Consider the following 17,197-nt stretch of genomic DNA (forward strand, 5'->3'; position numbering starts at 1 on the left):
TTTTTTTTTTTTCAACGGAAGTATGAAAGTGAAGCTAAGGTGAATAACCAACGTTTCTTACAGGTACGTGGACACCCGATTCAATTGGGTACTTGGAGTATAACTCTACGACCTTCCGATGCACGATTCCCATCAAGCGTGCAGATATAGACTTCACAATTGCTTGCTGAAACCTCCTGTTATGTACTTGATAAGTCTGGTGTCATCTTTTTATTATCAGCACTGGGTGATATCCTGAACATGCTACTGTCAGTGTACAAGATAATCGTTAATCCGAGCGAGCGAGCGAGAACAGCGTAATTCTAAAGTCATGCTGCTAAGCTTGCACTCTTTATGACTAAAGAGATAAAATAGCTTTCCCAGCGACTGAAGAGATCGAGTAACACCTGGCCATCTTAATTTCGTCTGAGTACTATTATATCATCTTGTATCCTTACGTACCTCTGGGTAATATGTATAAACTGAGCTCTGAAGGCTATAGACCTATGGTCGATGGTTGAAAACTTTATTATTCGATGTATGTATCATAGCAAAGTCATCCCGGTGAAAGAACTAAATGGCTATTGAGATAATTTAGTGTGCAAGTGGGTAGTCGTACTCTTCTCGAATAAACCCGCATATTAACTTAATAATAGCTGAACTCCGTATCGGGAAACCGTGGAAATCGGAACCCATAAGGCGTTCAAAGGGGGTTATTCCGACTCCCGAGCGTTAGTTTAGCCGCAATAGGTAAGGTGCCTTGACATGTTGAAACCCACATTAAATTTCCGAGAAAGTCCCTCTTGCCAACGTCATCTTCTCGATAGAGTAGATCATCTTCGAAGCCGTTGGGATTCCGAGGTAACACTACCGAGCGATTGTCAATGGCCAATCGGAAAACGCAAAAAGGGTAAATGAGCCCCACTAGCCGAGGAAGGTGGTATCGCCCGCTTGAATCAGGTGGGTCGGCATGCCGAGTCGAGTCAGTAGACGCAGGGCTGGCTTCCCGAGTTATTCTAGAACGTGTCATGCACTAGCCAGTCAGAGTATAATGAATTATGTTTATATATAGATAGTGTGATCGCGCTTTTGAATATCCTCGATCATATACAATACTCCAGTTAATTTGAATATAATCACTCGTACATACTACTTTCCAATGCCTATACAACAGTTCTATCTCCTAGGGGAGCCAATCTCCTCTGCGAGGGAGATTGAAATCAAGTCTTCCCTCGACATCGAGGGCCTCCAGCATCTGATCGCCGCTCATTTCGCTATTGTCGAGCCTAGTGGTTAGTCAACTCGCTATACTATTCTCCCGATTCTGACTTGACTTGCTCACCCCAAACCAGGCATCGGCTTCCAAGCCAACGACAGCACACTAAACGAGATACCCGAAATCACCTCAAGCAGCGGCCCGGTAGCAATCACAATCGACGGAAAGGAAGTCCGCGAACCCCCAGGCCCCAAGGGTCTCCCCGTGGTCGGCAACTTCTTCGAAGTATACCCCGACCACCTGGGAAACCACCAACGGCTGTTCGAGCAATACGGCCCAATTATCAAGACCACCAGTCTGGGGCGCACAGTATACCAGACCAACGACCCGGTCCTGTCGTCCATTGTGTTCTCCGAGTCCGACTTCTTCACTAAGAAGATCAACGAGTCCCACCCTCTCTATGCGCTGAAACAGCCCAACGCCGGTGTTTTCCTCGGCGACACCGAGACGCCGGAATGGAGGGTCGCGCATAAGTTTTTGCCGCCGGCGCTGGGTCCCAAGGCGGTCCGGCACTACGCGCCGACCATGCAGCAGACGGTCGAGGATGCTTTCAAGGTGTTCGATGCGTTCGATGAGCAGGGCGAGGCCTGGAATGTCTACCAGTATATGTTGAAGCTGGGATCCCAGGCCGTGGGAAAGCTGACGCTGGGGCTTGACTTCCAGCATTTTGATTCCCCCGATGCGAATCTGCACGAGATGGTCAATCTGATCGCCGAGCTGCTCTCGCTGAACAAGAAGGTCACGTCCAAGGGTGACTGGTACGCCAAGTTGCCTTTCGGGGATCCCAAGAAACTCAAGCAGATCGAAGCGCGGATCGTCGAGCTGGTAGATGAATCTATTCAGTCGGCGAAGCGGGGCGGTGTCGTCGACCTTCCCCTGCAGGATGCGGCATTGCAGGCTTCCAACATGGTCGGTACGTAGTCTTATTCCTCTCTCTCTCCCAACGTTTGTTTCATTCCACTTACCATGCACACAGACTATGCGGTGCGTGCCACCGATAACAAAGGCGAGAAGCTACCGAAGTCAAGTCTCGTCTGGGCTCTTACCGTCGCAACCGGCGCCGGCTTCACCACCACCAGCTCCCTCCTTTCATGGCTTATATACGGTCTCGTCACGTACCCCGATATGCAGGAAAGGCTTCTCCAGGAGTTGATCGACCATGACATCGACGAGAATACTCAAATGACAGCCGATGTCACGGACCGTCTTACCTTCCTGGACAAGTATATCAAGGAAACGCAGCGCCGACACAACCCAAGCTTCCAGCCGGGGCGAACAGCAAAGGTTGACCTCATTCTCCCGGGAGGGTACAAGATACCCCAGGACTCGGTCATTATTCCCGCATTGCACCACATCCACAACAACCCGGACCTCTGGGATAATCCGCAGAAGTTCAATCCAGATAGGTGGGATACCGACGAGGTGAAGAATAGACACAAGGCCGCGTACATTCCTTTCGCCATGGGGCCGCGCATGTGTATTGGATTCAACTTTGCCCTGCAGGAGATCAAGGTCTTCCTTCCTAAGCTGGTTTATCGGTACAAGTTCACTCGCGAGGGCGATGGCCACATTGAATACGACCCCATGTTCCAGTTGATTCGGCCGAATAACTTGTACGTTCGGGCAGAGAGGAGGGTTAAGTGGCCGCCGAAGACGGAGAAATGAGTCTGGTCTTACCAGAGAACATGAAGCAACAAAACGATAGATCAGTGTTATATAGTATATGTATATAGTCGGGTTTGTATTTTAGATAGAATAGACAGCTTTGTTTTAGCTTCTCGTTCATGCTGGGGATCTATATCCCCTGATACCAAATTGAAATCGCAAGCAACGAGGATGAAATATATCCTCCGACTGGAATACCTCAAGATAAAATTATACAATATGCATCAGCCTCAGATGCCTGCACACCACACAGGGTGACCCTACATATATACTTGAACAAGTGGCACACTCAGAATGAAAAAGCCCGAAACGTGTTTCCGAGGAACATATGTTATTCTTAGAATGCGTCTCGACCTGTCTCTCCTGTAGAACCACTGTTGAACCCATCTGTGACGGCTAAGTCCTCGAGTCAATACATCAGCAGGCCCTATAAAGCTTGCACAGAGTGAACATGGTTCATCTGGTGGGGAACTGAGCTCATGAAACGGGGTATAAGCCTGATGGCTAATTTTGTTTCATGTTCCGGCTGTCAATAAATTTTCAAGTAGATGATATAGACCAGAGCAAAATAATTAATGAGATATTCATAGGGTTCAGACAGAGCATATGGTGTATTGCGATCTTTGCTTATGTCTCTGTTTCATCATACTGTGCATGGTTTTAACCTCTAATTTGGGCGTGATGCGCTGGAGCCTACTACAATAGGGACTTGGAGGGTTGAGGGGCTAGTGTGGAGTGCTCTCTTTCTAATTTCTGAATTAGATATGCGTACGAAACTCCTAGGTATGTGTTTAAGATACTCCAGTTACTCAGTTGAGATGTCAAGACTGATAGTACCATGAACAACCAATGTACACGCAGTGGGATTAACATGAGAAGAAAAACCAATCTATGGTTCTGTTATTTATATATCTATTATATTTTACATGCGACTAAAGCTTGGCCTTCTCGGTCTGGGCGGCCAGGTCGGGCATCAGCAGATCCCGCAGGTCTGAGGCGGCCTCGTTCAAGTAGTAGCTCATGCGCTCAGCACCGATGCGCTTACAGACGATGTTGAAGTTAAGGCTGTTCCAATGCGATTAGCATAGCACGTTTAAATAAGGAAAACTGCTCAAAAAGACTCACCTGTTCTCGTTGATCATGTAGGCAATACCGAATCCATCGTCAATCACCTGACTCCATCCGTATCCGTTGAAGAATTCCGAGCTCAGCTGGCTGGTCGAGAGGTACCACGAGCCACTGTAGCTGTAGGCCGGGTCCTGGTACAAGGCCGGCAGCTGCTCACCCTCCTTGAGCACCTTCTTCAAGCCAAAGAGGTGACGGTCGACACCGCGGCCGTCACTGGCCTCTGCGGTGTACTTAGAGTGGGAGGCCAGGGCGGTGCGGAAGAGGCGCACAACCTCCTCACGGGGCACGGAGGGGTCGCTCTGGGCCTTGCAGAAGGCCACGCTGTCGTCGGAAACGCTACGGATGGTCTCGGTACGGCCCTCCTGGAACTTACGCGTCGTGGCAGATTCGTAGGTCGGGCGGTTCTTGCCGTACATCTTGTAGTAGGCCAGCTGGATGACCATCTGCACATATGCATCCGGGCTGCACTTGAACTTCTTGATGAGACCCTTGCCGTAGCCCTGGTAGGCCTGCACCTTCAGCTCGTGCGAGCTAATCTGCTGGCGGTGCTCCTTGGTGGCGGCGTCAATTGCCTCCAACACCTCGTTGTTCAGGTGGAAGTTAATGGGGCGGGGGTCGGACAGACCGGAGCGGACAGGCTGCTCCGACAGGTCGATCTTGTTGTTGAAGATAAGGTTGTTCAGGTGGTCGTTGAGACGGCTGGTGGGGCTGCCGTCCATCATGCTGTGCTCACCCATGAAACCAGCGGTGCCGTTGTCATTGATGATGAACTGCAAAGGCTTGTCGAACCAGCGGTTGGCGCCATCGCCGTGCCAGTACTGGTGAGCCCGCTCCTCCAGCGTGACGGGGGTAGCATCGTCAAGGCAGATCAGGAAGCCGCTGGACTCGATGTCCCGCAGGGCCTGCTCGTTGGCCGGGTGCGCCGCAAGCAGCTTCTTCCGGGCATCCGTCCAGAGGTCACGGTTGGCCGCAGTCAATGTACCGACGGCGGGCGACTTCTGGGCGATCTGGTAGATACGCTCGAACTGCTTCTCGAGCTCCGACACGTTCAACTGCTTACCATCCACGACGAGAGGCACCTTGAAGAACTGGTTCTTGCGCACCACCACAATGTGCTCGTTCTCCTTGGCGGGGTACTTCTGAGGATAATCCGCACCATCGGCGGGGATACGGCAGCAGTTGAACATGTATTCAAACGAGCTCATGGCAATAGGCTGAGCGCGCATGTATTCCGGCTCCAGGGAGCCATCGTCCACCTGGCGCTTGAACTCGAGCGCCGCGGTCGCGACGGACGCGGCACGCTTGGCGGGGTTCCGGCGAGCGCGGTCGTCCTTGTATGAGTAGAAGTAGGAAACGTAGGGAACCACCGGGTCGCGATAACCGAGGTATGCGGCGTGGTTCCACCATTCAGTAAGCCAGTTCTTGTGCTTGGGGTCCGCGGCGCGGGCCAGAAGTCTTTCCTGCAGAGTATGGCCCTGGCCACCAGGGCAAACGAAGGCCTCTACGGCCTTCTTGGTGTTCTCATATTCGGCTTCGGAAACCACCGCATGCACCGATTTCAGGTAGCGGCGGGCGGTTTCTTCAAGAGTGGGGACCGGCAAGCGGGGAAGGGAATCTTCGAATCTGAGCATCTTGCCCTTGGAGAGGTCCTCTACGTAGCCTGAACGATGTTAGAACCGACAGAATGATTTTTTCCGCATTTGTGGAAAATTTCCACAAGATCAATGTGGTGCATGTGATTGAACTCACCCTCCGGGACAGACGAAGCCTTACGTCGAGGAGCCATGGTGGGTGCCTACATCTGCCAGTTAACATGCCATTCTAATTCATACCAGGGGCGCAAAAAATGGAGACCATTGCGCAAGACATACCACCGCAGATCTGGCGAGAAGAGAGTTGGTAGGAGAGAGACGGGGCCGTGAAAGTGTGGAGAGACGGCTTCGAGCAGAGGCCGTAAACATCCCTCTGGACTGTGACGGGTGTCTAGTAGGGGAAGGGTATGAGGTGGAGAGGTGAGTAGATTAGAGAATTGAAAATATGGAAGCGATCGAGAGGCAGAATAGTTTAAAGTAGCGAAAGAAAAGGGAACAGGTGGATAGGGAGCAACTGAGAGAACAACCTCGGTTGGAAGGAGAAGCGTTTCGGCCGACCTTGGGGGGCGGTATGATACGGTACCAATAGGCTCTTTTAACAGAGAGGGGCGGGCAAGCTCTACGGAGCTCCCCGTAATTTGAGGGGTAATACGGAAACCGGAGGGCGGAGCACGGAGCACGGCGTATTGAAAGTGAGTCGACGTAATTCCCCCAGACTTTCCTTGGGCCTCGGCACATGATCCAATCCGACTTCACGGCACGGCACACCGGTCAACCTCAGTATAACTGGAACCTCCGGAGCCCCTACTCAATACAGCAGGTGCCGGCCCTGATTCGACGAGCCACGCCAAGAAGCATTCCACTCTCATCGATGTGGCTCTCCAGTGCCCACTTCACGGGGAATCCTATCCCGTGATATCTAGAACATCCTCTGTACGGGGTACCAGCCTATATATCTCTCTCCATATCTTCCCGTGAACACGTGGAATGGTCTACCGAGATACCCCTGATCATGTCCCGCCCTGGTTACACATAGGACACACCCATGAACAACTAACTCATGATGTTTCCTCCGTAAAATCTCCCTTCACCCGTGCCGCTGATCCGATCTTGTCACCTGCCAACGGTCAGATGAACCTTGTCGGAGAATGACATCTGATTGGCGCCGGCGGCGGAAAGGCATCCGGGAAGTTTAATAAGCATTAAAGGTTCCTCCTGGGTACATGGATATATATCCCTGCGATCAAGCAATGCATAGCAATGGATCCGCTCGTCATAGTAGCTGAGCCACATTATATTGTATTAAATTCATCAGCTCGGACAAACACGACACGCAAGACAGGTAAATTCAGAGAAATGATCAGTTTGCTCCACGCCTCGCTAGAACAACATATACATCTAAAAGCCATGAACACACCACGTAAACATTAGGAAACGCCTACCCAAGCCTAAAAATTAATCGGTAGAGAAAAAGAAAAAATGCACAACGCATGAACACTCATTACAAATATCATGATACCGTCTGGACCGGTGCAGCCGGCTGGGGTTCTTGACTCTCCATGGCCTTCGTCTTCTGTCGCGTGATCTGAATACCATTGCGGAGGTGCTCCAATTTCAACACGCCAGGACCGGTGCAGATCCGACCGGTCTGCATCATGTTGCGGAGCCGTTTTCGCCGTGCTTCTCCACTACGCTCCTCGCCTCGACCAACGCCCTCGTCGACCCACTCAGTCCGTAGCACTTTAAAGCTCATCCCATCATGCGTTCCATCCCAGGGTCGTGACTTGAGGCCAAATAGCACGCTTGAATCATACCGCTCCAACCGGGGCAGGATGAGAAGTATGATATGTAGGTCCTTGTCTGACGGAGGAACCGGCGGAACGCGAGGTCGATCCCCCTCCGGCAGCCCGACATCTTGGGCCGTCTTGGGCGCATGTTGGTAGGCATCCTTGATTTCCAAATCAAGCATGTCAGCATCGATATCTTCACCCCACGCCCCGCGCATGAATCCCGAATGAATGGCTGCCGCAACAGGATCCGAGTCGTCGGTGTAGATGCCGGTACCCCAGAGCGCACGCCGAGCGCAGATCTCCTCGCGATGGCTGGAATCAATGCGGAAACGCGGGACTCGGATGGTAAAGGTGCAATTTTCTTTGCCTTCAAAACGTGGGAGGGGAAGCGGGGTGGTTGTGTAGCCAAACTTGGCACTCTCCAAGGTAGCCTTCTCTGTAGGGACTCCAAGGCGGGGAGCGTATAAGGTTGACCCGAGATGATGGCGCGGGAGATGGGCCACGCTCGACAAAACGGGTTCAATATTGACCACGGTTCTGGGTTCACGCATCGGCGTCACCGCCGGCGGGTTGGCTGTAGCAGGGCGTGGTGTATGATGGTGGTGATGGTGATGGTGATGGTGGTGATGACCCATAGCCGTCGCCGCTGCATCGGCCTGCGTTGAAGCCCGGTGGAAGTAATTCAGTGAAGCGACGGCACGATGGGCGCCCAGGGCGCTTGTTTCTTCTTCGGGCTTATGGCGATGATGGTGATGGCTGCATGGTATTGTTAACATAACTCTAATTGAGATACCTCTGTGTGCAAGAACAGAGATAAATAACTGGGGTAGCAACTTACTGATGATGGTGATGGTGAACGTGACGACCCCGACGACTACCACGCGCCGAGGCAGCCAGCCGTGCATCTGTACCCGCCTCAGTCTCCGCTCTACCATCTTCGTCCCGGGACTTCCGTGGTCTTTTGCCATTTGCCGACGTGGGTCGACCGATCTTGGTCTCATCCGTAGTTGGTTCACTGTTGACTGACTTCGCAGTGACGCTGTCACGCTTGAAAGGGCTGGCAACCATTGGGGTGGAAGGGCCGCTGCCTGTGGTGGCGGTCACGCCGCCCACACCGCTGCCAATACCGGAGAAGACCCGACCAAGTTCGCTCTTGATACCGGCCTCGCCGGCTGGCCCAAGGATCTGGGCCTGGGCACCTTGTACCGCTTGGGGTAAAGGTGACGCTCGCCCACCTCGTTTCGCGTCGAGGCCGACCCCGAGAAGGGTTCTGTGCTGGAGCAACTCATCGCTGCCCTTCCGCCGTTGGTCATCTGACGAAGCGGAACGAGCCAAAGATGACGGGCCAGCGGACGGGGTCGAGCTAAATAGACGCTGTTCGGTTTGGAGCTTGCTCAGATATGGCTGCTGCTCATGAGGAGGCGGCGTAGGTTGACCCTGACGGGGCTGGATCGACAGGGGAGGTTGTCGTGAGCCTCCCAGTTGAGAGCCCAAAGATTTAGTGTAGCTTTGAATTGCGCCGAACCCGAATCCGGAGCCGGGCTCAGGGGCGGGGAAACGCTTAGCTTCGGGTGATGGTGGCTGCGAGCGACCAAGCTCCCACGTCGCTGCAGTCTGCGGCCGGGAGGCTGCCGGGTCCCGTTCGCCGTACGGACCATACCGTGATTGAGAGTGTGTCGCCTTGGACTCTTGCTCGTGTGCAATGGCTCTCTCTCGTTCTCGGTGCGCCTGTTCTTCCATGTGCCGATCCACGTATATCCCCCCAAACCGGCCGTGTTGAGACTCCTGGCCCATGTAGGACGCTTGCCGCTGGTGCGCTCCTCCAAAGCCCTCCGGTGCAGCCGCCGATCGTGCCAGTGGACTATACCCCGCCGGCCGCTGAGGCGCCTCGAGGTGCTGGGGCTGGCTGTTCGGTCGAGGAGCGGGTGCGCTGAAGCTGAATCGACGCGTCTCGTTGTATGGAGGCTCGGCGGACGACACTTGGGGCGAATGATGCGCGGAACTGGGCTTATCTGGATACTGCGACGAGGGCGGGACGCGCGACAGGCTTCCGAATTTGGTTTGTTCCGCCACGGACGGCTGAGACATTCCACCCGAGCTAGACCGGTATGGCCTCCCCAGTTGGGCCTTCGAAAACGACTTCTCCGGCGTGTGCGATCGCCGGAAGGATGGGTACTCAAGCGGAGAGGGTCTCGCTGGGACGGTAGGCGGCGACATTGCACTGGAAGCCGACGGAGGAGGTGCGCTGCTGAACGGTGCGGATGACACTGGAATACGCGAAAAGATAGATGATGAGCCTACATCCCGGGCTGGACGGTCAGCGTCCGAGCCAAGCATTGCCGATATCGACATGCTGCTACCAGGACGATGATGAGCCGGGTTGCTGGGAGGCTCACGGGACGAAAAAGCTGTGGAAAGAGAAGAAGCATTTCCGGATTGGCCCCGTGAGGGGTAATGTTGTGGTGGAGACGGAGGAGGCATCCGACGAGTGCCTAAGGGAGGTGCGGAGGGCTGTTCTTGGGGTCCTACGCATGATTCCGAGGTTAGCGAACAAGTTTGCCAGCGTCATTGTAAGCAACAACGAGAGAACAACACGAATAAAAAAAAAAAAAAATCAACAGCAGTAAGGAGAAGGTTCAACGATCTGGGCGATCGTGCATAGTTGGGCCCATAGGGCTCTCACGGCGCGTGAGAGTTAGGGCGCCTTCTGGCGAACGCCTGGCACTCACCAGGAAACACGGGACTGCCACTGCTGCCCAAAGACCGCCGACGGCTTTGGTCATGCGATGGGGGAGGGTTCATGTCGCATTCAGGAATAGAAATCAAAGATAACAGAAATAAATACAAGAAATTAAGACGTGGTGGGGAAAGGGAGACGAAGAAAGGAAAAGAAACGCGCGAGAAAGGGGAGAGATGATCTGATGCTGATGGAGAAAGCGCAACAAAAGAGTTCCACGACTGGGGCAGAACCCGTGACTCTGGGACTTCCGAAAGCTCGGCCAGCGCTAGACCTATTCAGACCAAGTCGCCCTGAGATAAGACGCTAGCCCAAAATGGGGATAGCGCTCCCGAGGTCGCCTGGGCTGGAAGTCGATCAGGCGCCACAAACGCGGCTGGTGCAAGACCCGTGATTGGCCATCGATCTCTGGTCTCAAAGTTTGGGTACCTTTCCTTGATGTAAGGTAGGACGGGGTAAACAATGAGCCTGCATGGAGACAATTGACGAATCTGCAGAGTGACTTCTGCCCCAGGATATGGCAAAAAGGAAGAGGTAAAAGTAACAGAAGCGAAGAAAGGAGAGAAGAAAACCAAATAAAAAATATATATATAAAAAAAAAAAGGGAGAGTCCTTCTATCCACTGTCTCCGAATGACCATCGGGCGATCGCAAATGCGACCAGCTGGATCCAAGTAAGGACCAACCCCCCTGAAGTCTGCCATGACTCAACATGCCCCGTAAAATCGAGAAACAATCAAGCAAGAGTAAAACAGCAGAAACTGACAGATAACTTGGAAAAAATCGAAAGTTGTTCCTACCTTCACGATATACCATACGACGGTCATGGTTGCTGGGCTGATTAACATTATAACTATAATTATGACGATTATTAGACTCTTTTAATCCTCCGTCCAGCGTGTGCTTCCTCATCGAACCAGGGTTCGCCTGTGATACGAGATACCCGTTGCTCTCTGTTCGATACGGCGCCGAGACACTCTCGTGGGCATATGAGGCGGAGGAAGCAGGGATCGATGGGGCAGTAGTCACTGGATGGTGATATACCGGCACCGCGCGAGGCATCTCGTGTTCGCGTCGGTTATAGGCATCGTAATACACGCGTGCTGATGGAGGCGGTGGTGGTGCGTAGGCACGAGGTGGCGGCGGAGCAACGAGGCGAGGATCGTGGGACGCGCCTAAGATCGTCGAAGGATGCGCATGATATATTGGATGGGGAGGGTGTTTCTGGAAATCCATCATCATCGTAGAGGGGGTGGTATTCGAGTGGTGGTCGAGGTTTGCAGCATCCAACGTTAAGGAGAGTTTTCGTGTTTGGGCGATGGAGAGAAAAATTGAAACTGTTGATGATCGCCAAATGGCGGTGGAAAGGGAGAGTTGAGCGAGTCGAGACCAAAGCTTGTTTTTATGTAACAATATCAAGCGGCACGGATGACGGAAGAAGATCAAATAGCTAATACGATTTAGAGAATAAGAATAATAAAGGGATCCAGCTCGACGAGCGCGAGGGAGGGAATCCACGGAAGAGAAAAGTGAAAACTTCCACAGCTCTCTCAGATAGCTCGGGTAGGAAGGTGGATGAAAGGTTTGTGGAGAGACAAGGAAAAAAAAAAAAAAAAAAAAAAAAAAAAAAAAAGAAAAAAAAAAAAAAAAAAAAAAAAAAAAAAAAAAAAAAAAAAAAAAAAAAAAAAAAAAAAAAAAAAAAACGCAGGAAAATCGGTGAGAAATGGAGTAGGGGCACAGGACGAACATGCGACAGGCCCAACTGTCGAGTTGGAGCAAAACCATCGGACGAAAAGCGGCGCAGAGCCAATCAATTGAATGCAGAACCGCTAGTTGGGTCGATTAACGACCAGCTGCAAATCGTAGTGGCCGATGGGGCCGTCGTGGCAGCGGGGAAGCCGGTGGAGCCTGTTGGACTGGATTGTGAGTGCGTATCGATTTCTTTATTTTAATATTCATTTTTAACATTTGATATATACTTTTACAACACGGTAATCTATACCCTATTAGATCTTCTATTGATTGCTGCGATAGATTCGCCTCGGTTTTCTATATTTATTCTTATTCTATTTATTTTCTTTTCTTTTGTCGTTTCTCTTTTTCCCGCTGATTCCTGACTAAGAGCCATCCTACGTTGGGCGCAAGGAATCCCCGACCTGCTTGTTGGTCGGCATTTATGCATCACGACGTGTCATGCCCATCATTACCAGCACTTGATCTGCGACCATCGACTAGTCTCTTCCCTCGGTTCCTTCCTTCCTTCCTGATATCAATTGACACTGGAACGTGTCTCTGAGCTTCCCTTTCTGTTCATAATAGCGGTACTATTGTTATTATTATTCTATATAAACCGGCCCATTAATAAGACAAACTCCACCAGGCCAGATTCAGGAGTACACAGTAAGACAGGAAAAATATATAAAAAGAAACTGTAAATTAATTCACAAATAAAAATAAAACACAACAAAGACAGAAAGAAAAAAGAAAAAAGAAAAAAGAAAAAAGAAAAGAAAGAACCCCCCCCCCCTCCTCCCCCCTCCCTTATAATCTTGTTCCCTCCCAAGGTACCATTCTCAAGAAACGCAGCCAGCCTGATGTCATCCGCCAGCCTTGGATCCCCACCATTCAGGCACCGTAGAGTAAAATCCAATGCGATCCAGTTACACCGCGACACCGCCTCCCGGTGACTTTTGAAGCAGAAAAAGAAAAAGAAAAAAAAAAAAAAAAAAAAAAAAAAGAAATAGGGAGAAATCAAACACCAACACTCCAAACGACTCCACCCCCCTTCAAAAGAAACCTTATCCGTAGCCATGGAAACAGCTATATTCTTCTTGTTCTACACGATCGGCCTGGTTACTTCTTCATGTGGCCTTAATTTAATTTTTTGCCTCTGAAACGCCTCCTCAGTGTAACCCAGAGAAGAAAGAAAGCTCAGGCTGTGCATCGTGAGAACAAAGATAGACGGCGTTTTGATCTTCATTGTTGTACCGTGGTACATGCTCCATACATGCGCATACATACCTCATTCCGATCCCCCTTACGTCGTGGCAAAGGGTGGCTTGACGCGACACATTCCTCTTCCATGGGTTATCAGAGGCCTGTCGAGATCTGGAAGGGCGCCCATACCCGGGGTTGTTGCGAGTCTGGGACTGACAATTTGCTTGAAATCGCATCCTAAGGTTGCACTTATTGCAGATGATGAACCTTTCATTCTAAAATGTTATACATGGATATGTCATACACGCACGTGTACGTCATCAACATCATCGTCTACTGCCCAAATGATCCTGCAAAGTTATACTTTCCCGGTATCTCCCTTCCGACCGTGGCATTCCATGCCTCCGCCGACAAAGTATCGTCTCCACCAAGGAATTTCACATCTTCTCCCGTCAATCTCGATCATATCCGCTCCCTCGTGGACCAAAATTCGCCAGATCATCCGACGCACTGCTGGTGGATAGTCTGAGGCCCCCTCATATCGCGCGTGAAGACCGCGCCGATGAGCGGCTCGCACTTGGGCGCGGACGCGCTCGATCTGTTGTGGAGAGAACCGACCGCCACGGTGAGGGAAGCCGATTGATCGGGTGAAGTTTGCGGTCGCAGTGAGGAGTTGGTATGAAAACTCATGGTGTTGTCTGAGACTGCTTCCTGTGTCCGCCTCGGTTTGTGCAGGTTTGCTCTCTCTGACACTATGGGAGGCCTGAGGGACTCTCAAGGCAGAGCCATAGTCCTCCTTCAGTAATTGCTCTAGCGAGGTATCGAACATGATACTTTCTATGATGCTGTCATGCGCGGGTTCAGCCATATCGACGAAGTCCAGGCTCTCCAGACCTGTGAGGACGATGGTAACAGGGCGGGGGGCAACCTGTGTTCCGTTCCGATATGAAAGGTAACCCTTCTGTTTCAACGGCATGAGTTGAGAAACTAGTTGCGGCCATGCCGCCTGAACTGAAGTGCGAAGCTCCAGGAATAACGTAAATGGCTGTGCTGGGTCTGTATCAAACAAGCCTATTGGCCCAGACTTGGCAGTAGATGCTGGAGAAACCTCGGCAGAGTTTCTGGCATCTAGCTTCTTTATAAGCGGATTGATATATAGTTTATCAAGTGTACCGGAAACCTGTCGATTTGACACGAGGCCGTCCACAAGAAGCTCACCCCCCTGTGCCTTGAAGCCCACCCTAACCCCCGAACACCCAGCATCTATAGCATACTGGATAGCATCATGTGCCTGTGGATTGTAGAGAATGCAGGTGCTTGGTTCCCGACTGAATTCCGTTGGCCATTGAACAAAGCCTTTTGGCTCTTCAATTCCACTACGGAATACGATGTATGTGAACCCGTACGGCAGTGCCGCCAGAAACTGAATTACAACTCTGTCAAAGAAGGTTAGCTTTCCACGGTGATTGGTCTCAACGAAGGCAGCAATGCGTACAGGAACATCAGAAATAAGCAAACGAGTGGGAAGACGCGTTCCGTCCATTGTTTTCTTAATATAGCCGAGTACCTAGCCACATAAGCGGACAAGCCAGGAATACATTCAGTCGGATGGGACCGAAGCGGATGGTCGTCGAGTAATTCCCAAGAATATGAATCATATTCCTTATCTCGTAGGGATGGGGTGTTATCGAGCTGGTCGGACTTCTTCATCACTGCCATTATCTGGGGACGTCTCTTTCCGAGCCGTCGATAAGCATGCAGCGCGGATTTTCAGAATGATCGACGGAAGGAATCGACGGCGCCCCAATGTGGGGACGTTCCTATGACAGAGTCTGGCTGCAGGAGTTAAGGCCAGGAACGAGGTTCAACAGACGGATTCTAAACGTGAAGGGGGATTACTGAAAAAAAGAAAGCAGAAACAAGGGCATGCATGGTCGCGTGCCACATTGCGTGGATAAATAGGGGAGGCATGCAAGGGAGGGTGGTGATAGTTCGAGAGCACGCAATTGCCGGTTGGGATGGTTCACAGTTTAGCGAAAACGCCATGAGAGACGCAAATTGTCGGTCGGGATGATCACTTCGTATAAAGCTGACCAACTCGAGAACCTGCCGAACCTGCCTATGGGACAACGTGAAGCAGCCTTTCTCGACCTCCCACGAATATCCGCACTATGGGCATCGATACTCAGTATACTGAAGTTATTGGACAATTCAGCTGGCGAATACTCCATACTTCCTTCGCCCACTTTCGGGCCGATTCAGCTCGAAGGTGTGGAGATGAAGCAATTAAGGACGCGTGCCGACTCCAAACTTATCCCAGAGAAGCAATGTCACGGGCGATCCCCTGATTACCGGCAGCCCTATCATAGCAGGTCTTCCTCAGAGCCAGGATGCAGTTATTCTACTTGAAACATATGACATATGTTGCCCTGAAGACGTTTAGCCTATTACATGCAGTATCAAATTGAATTTCCAGTTTCTAGGAGACCGAACTTTATAGGATGTCGAAGTTTATAGACTAGCGAATTGTTTTCCTGCGGAAACTTTGGGACTATTGAACAGCGGTTTTGTGATATTGATATTGGAGAATAAACCATTTTCTAAGGAACATTCGAGCGTGAAGTTCACCGCCGGAGAATGCTTAATATTTGTCCGATACTTCTTTCTAATGTGGAGATCTACCAACATCCCTTGTCCACAGCCTTGTATACCCATCAAGTAACCCTTCATTCATCGTCGTCTTCATCATCATTGTCATCATCATTATTATCATCCACATTACCATGATAGACAGTGACAACCATACAATACTTCCACCAGGTATTGACTGCCATAACATCATTGCTTTTGGGACAACAGGTGTCGTCGCACGCCATCCTGATATTCTGAAGGTCGCCAAAATCCCCCATGGTGGTGATCCAGATGCGCAGGATCGTAGCTCTATAGAGTTAATGATTTACGAACATTTCAATCAGCTGCAAGATAAACCTTCCACTATCTTACAATACTTTGGTTCTTCAAATGGAAGCATTATTCTAGAGTTCGCCGAGAATGGGGATGTCCGGCGGTTTCTACGCAAAGGAAACGTCCCGTCTGAGTATATGCTTCTTCAGTGGGCTTACCAGGCAGCGCAGTCACTGGCATTTTGCCACAGTCACGGTATATTACACAGGGATATAAATTGCGGCAACTTTTGTCTTGATCGCCATCTGAATATAAAGCTCAGCGATTTTGCCGGGTCATCGATTAACGGTTCACCTGCAAAGGTTTGCTACAGTACTAGCCACCAGCTTCCGGATAACTATTTTTCGACCTCCAATGGGGCTATAATTTCAGAGAAGACAGAGATATTTGCATTTGGCTCAGCGTTGTATGAAATGGTAACCGGTAATGAACCTTATAGCGACAAGGAAGAATCTGAGATTGAGGATCTATATCGACATCATAGTTTTCCCGATGTTATCGGTCTTGGTCCACTAGGGCCCGTGATTCATAGATGCTGGACCTCAGATTTCCACTGTATGAGTGAGATTGTTGAATATATTGAAGCAAAATGTGAGTTACCGCTGTATTATACTATATGTTCTGTATTAATCGCTGATAATAAATACAGTACAAAGCTGTTGTCGGCGTAATATGCTTGCACTTTCTTTTGCATTCGTCTTGAGTGTATCTGTTCTCCAGAGTGTTGTCCGATAAAGGTATGTCTTTCTCCTTGCTAATTATATAGAAGGCAAAGAAGTATAGAATCATACTAGAAAATGCGTCTTTCTCAAACCATTCCGGGCTAGCCATCCATAGTGTTCTTCATATTTGGCCATCTTCAATAATAGAGATGGGTGGAGTAGCATATATCCCACACTCTCAGATAGGGTCGGCTCAGGGTCTAGGCAATAAGGGCACCGGGTTCACTAGTAGTTGTGGTGATACGAAGCATCACCGTATGCATGTAGCGAATACAAAGGCGTTTGTTTCCAATGCAGGAGATATAATCCCACTTAGGATGAACATACCGCTTATAAAGGCGATACTTATTATCTTATAAACATATGATCGCTTTATGTCTTGAACGACACCTTTTGAAGGGCTAGCAA

At 50.6% G+C, this 17,197-nt stretch overlaps 5 protein-coding genes across 5 annotated transcripts; 1 reads left to right on the top strand and 4 right to left on the bottom strand.

Moving 5' to 3' along the window:
* Positions 1-1,120: 1,120 nt before the first annotated feature.
* On the top strand, positions 1,121-2,921 carry BDV37DRAFT_247077 (cytochrome P450; the record flags this gene model as incomplete). Its single annotated transcript, XM_032081831.1, has 3 exons — positions 1,121-1,271; positions 1,332-2,168; positions 2,232-2,921. Exons 1-3 carry the CDS (start codon positions 1,139-1,141, stop codon positions 2,918-2,920), a joined length of 1,659 nt encoding a protein of 552 aa, XP_031941907.1. The 5' UTR covers positions 1,121-1,138.
* Positions 2,922-3,045: 124 nt separating this feature from the next.
* BDV37DRAFT_247079 (uncharacterized protein) lies at positions 3,046-3,398 on the bottom strand. The gene has a single exon (XM_032081832.1). The coding sequence runs from the start codon at positions 3,305-3,307 to the stop codon at positions 3,131-3,133; it is 177 nt and encodes a 58-aa protein (XP_031941908.1). The 5' UTR covers positions 3,308-3,398; the 3' UTR covers positions 3,046-3,130.
* A 403-nt stretch (positions 3,399-3,801) lies between these two features.
* Positions 3,802-6,381, bottom strand: BDV37DRAFT_107447 (carnitine O-acetyltransferase CAT2). The gene is made up of 4 exons (XM_032078292.1): positions 5,920-6,381; positions 5,798-5,843; positions 4,046-5,708; positions 3,802-3,985 (listed from the first exon to the last, which is right to left on the bottom strand). The coding sequence occupies exons 1-4, from the start codon at positions 6,007-6,009 to the stop codon at positions 3,853-3,855; spliced, it is 1,932 nt and encodes a 643-aa protein (XP_031941909.1). The 5' UTR covers positions 6,010-6,381; the 3' UTR covers positions 3,802-3,852.
* Positions 6,382-7,150: 769 nt separating this feature from the next.
* On the bottom strand, positions 7,151-11,408 carry BDV37DRAFT_271259 (uncharacterized protein; the record flags this gene model as incomplete). The annotated part of the gene is made up of 3 exons (XM_032084697.1): positions 7,151-8,225; positions 8,269-9,955; positions 10,967-11,408. The coding sequence occupies 3 exons, from the start codon at positions 11,406-11,408 to the stop codon at positions 7,151-7,153; spliced, it is 3,204 nt and encodes a 1,067-aa protein (XP_031941910.1).
* Positions 11,409-13,323: 1,915 nt separating this feature from the next.
* Positions 13,324-14,997, bottom strand: BDV37DRAFT_107515 (uncharacterized protein). The gene is made up of 2 exons (XM_032078293.1): positions 14,599-14,997; positions 13,324-14,539 (listed from the first exon to the last, which is right to left on the bottom strand). The coding sequence occupies exons 1-2, from the start codon at positions 14,820-14,822 to the stop codon at positions 13,462-13,464; spliced, it is 1,302 nt and encodes a 433-aa protein (XP_031941911.1). The 5' UTR covers positions 14,823-14,997; the 3' UTR covers positions 13,324-13,461.
* Positions 14,998-17,197: the final 2,200 nt, after the last annotated feature.

Source organism: Aspergillus pseudonomiae (assembly GCF_009193645.1).
Source record: "Aspergillus pseudonomiae strain CBS 119388 unplaced genomic scaffold BDV37scaffold_29, whole genome shotgun sequence".
In the NCBI taxonomy this organism is placed as follows: Eukaryota; Fungi; Ascomycota; class Eurotiomycetes; order Eurotiales; family Aspergillaceae; genus Aspergillus; species Aspergillus pseudonomiae.

Excerpts from the sequence above, each read along its gene's own strand:
- BDV37DRAFT_247079 (XM_032081832.1), bottom strand. The coding sequence starts at position 3,307 with ATGGGTTCAACAGTGGTTCTACAGGAGAGACAGGTCGAGACGCATTCT.
- BDV37DRAFT_107447 (XM_032078292.1), bottom strand. The coding sequence starts at position 6,009 with ATGTTTACGGCCTCTGCTCGAAGCCGTCTCTCCACACTTTCACGGCCC. Across the intron at positions 5,844-5,919 it reads TTCTCGCCAGATCTGCGGTG|GCACCCACCATGGCTCCTCG; the intron begins GTATGTCTTGCG and ends TGGCAGATGTAG. Across the intron at positions 5,709-5,797 it reads GGCTTCGTCTGTCCCGGAGG|GCTACGTAGAGGACCTCTCC; the intron begins GTGAGTTCAATC and ends AACATCGTTCAG.
- BDV37DRAFT_107515 (XM_032078293.1), bottom strand. The coding sequence starts at position 14,822 with ATGGCAGTGATGAAGAAGTCCGACCAGCTCGATAACACCCCATCCCTA. Across the intron at positions 14,540-14,598 it reads TGCTTATTTCTGATGTTCCT|AGTTGTAATTCAGTTTCTGG; the intron begins GTACGCATTGCT and ends CTTCTTTGACAG.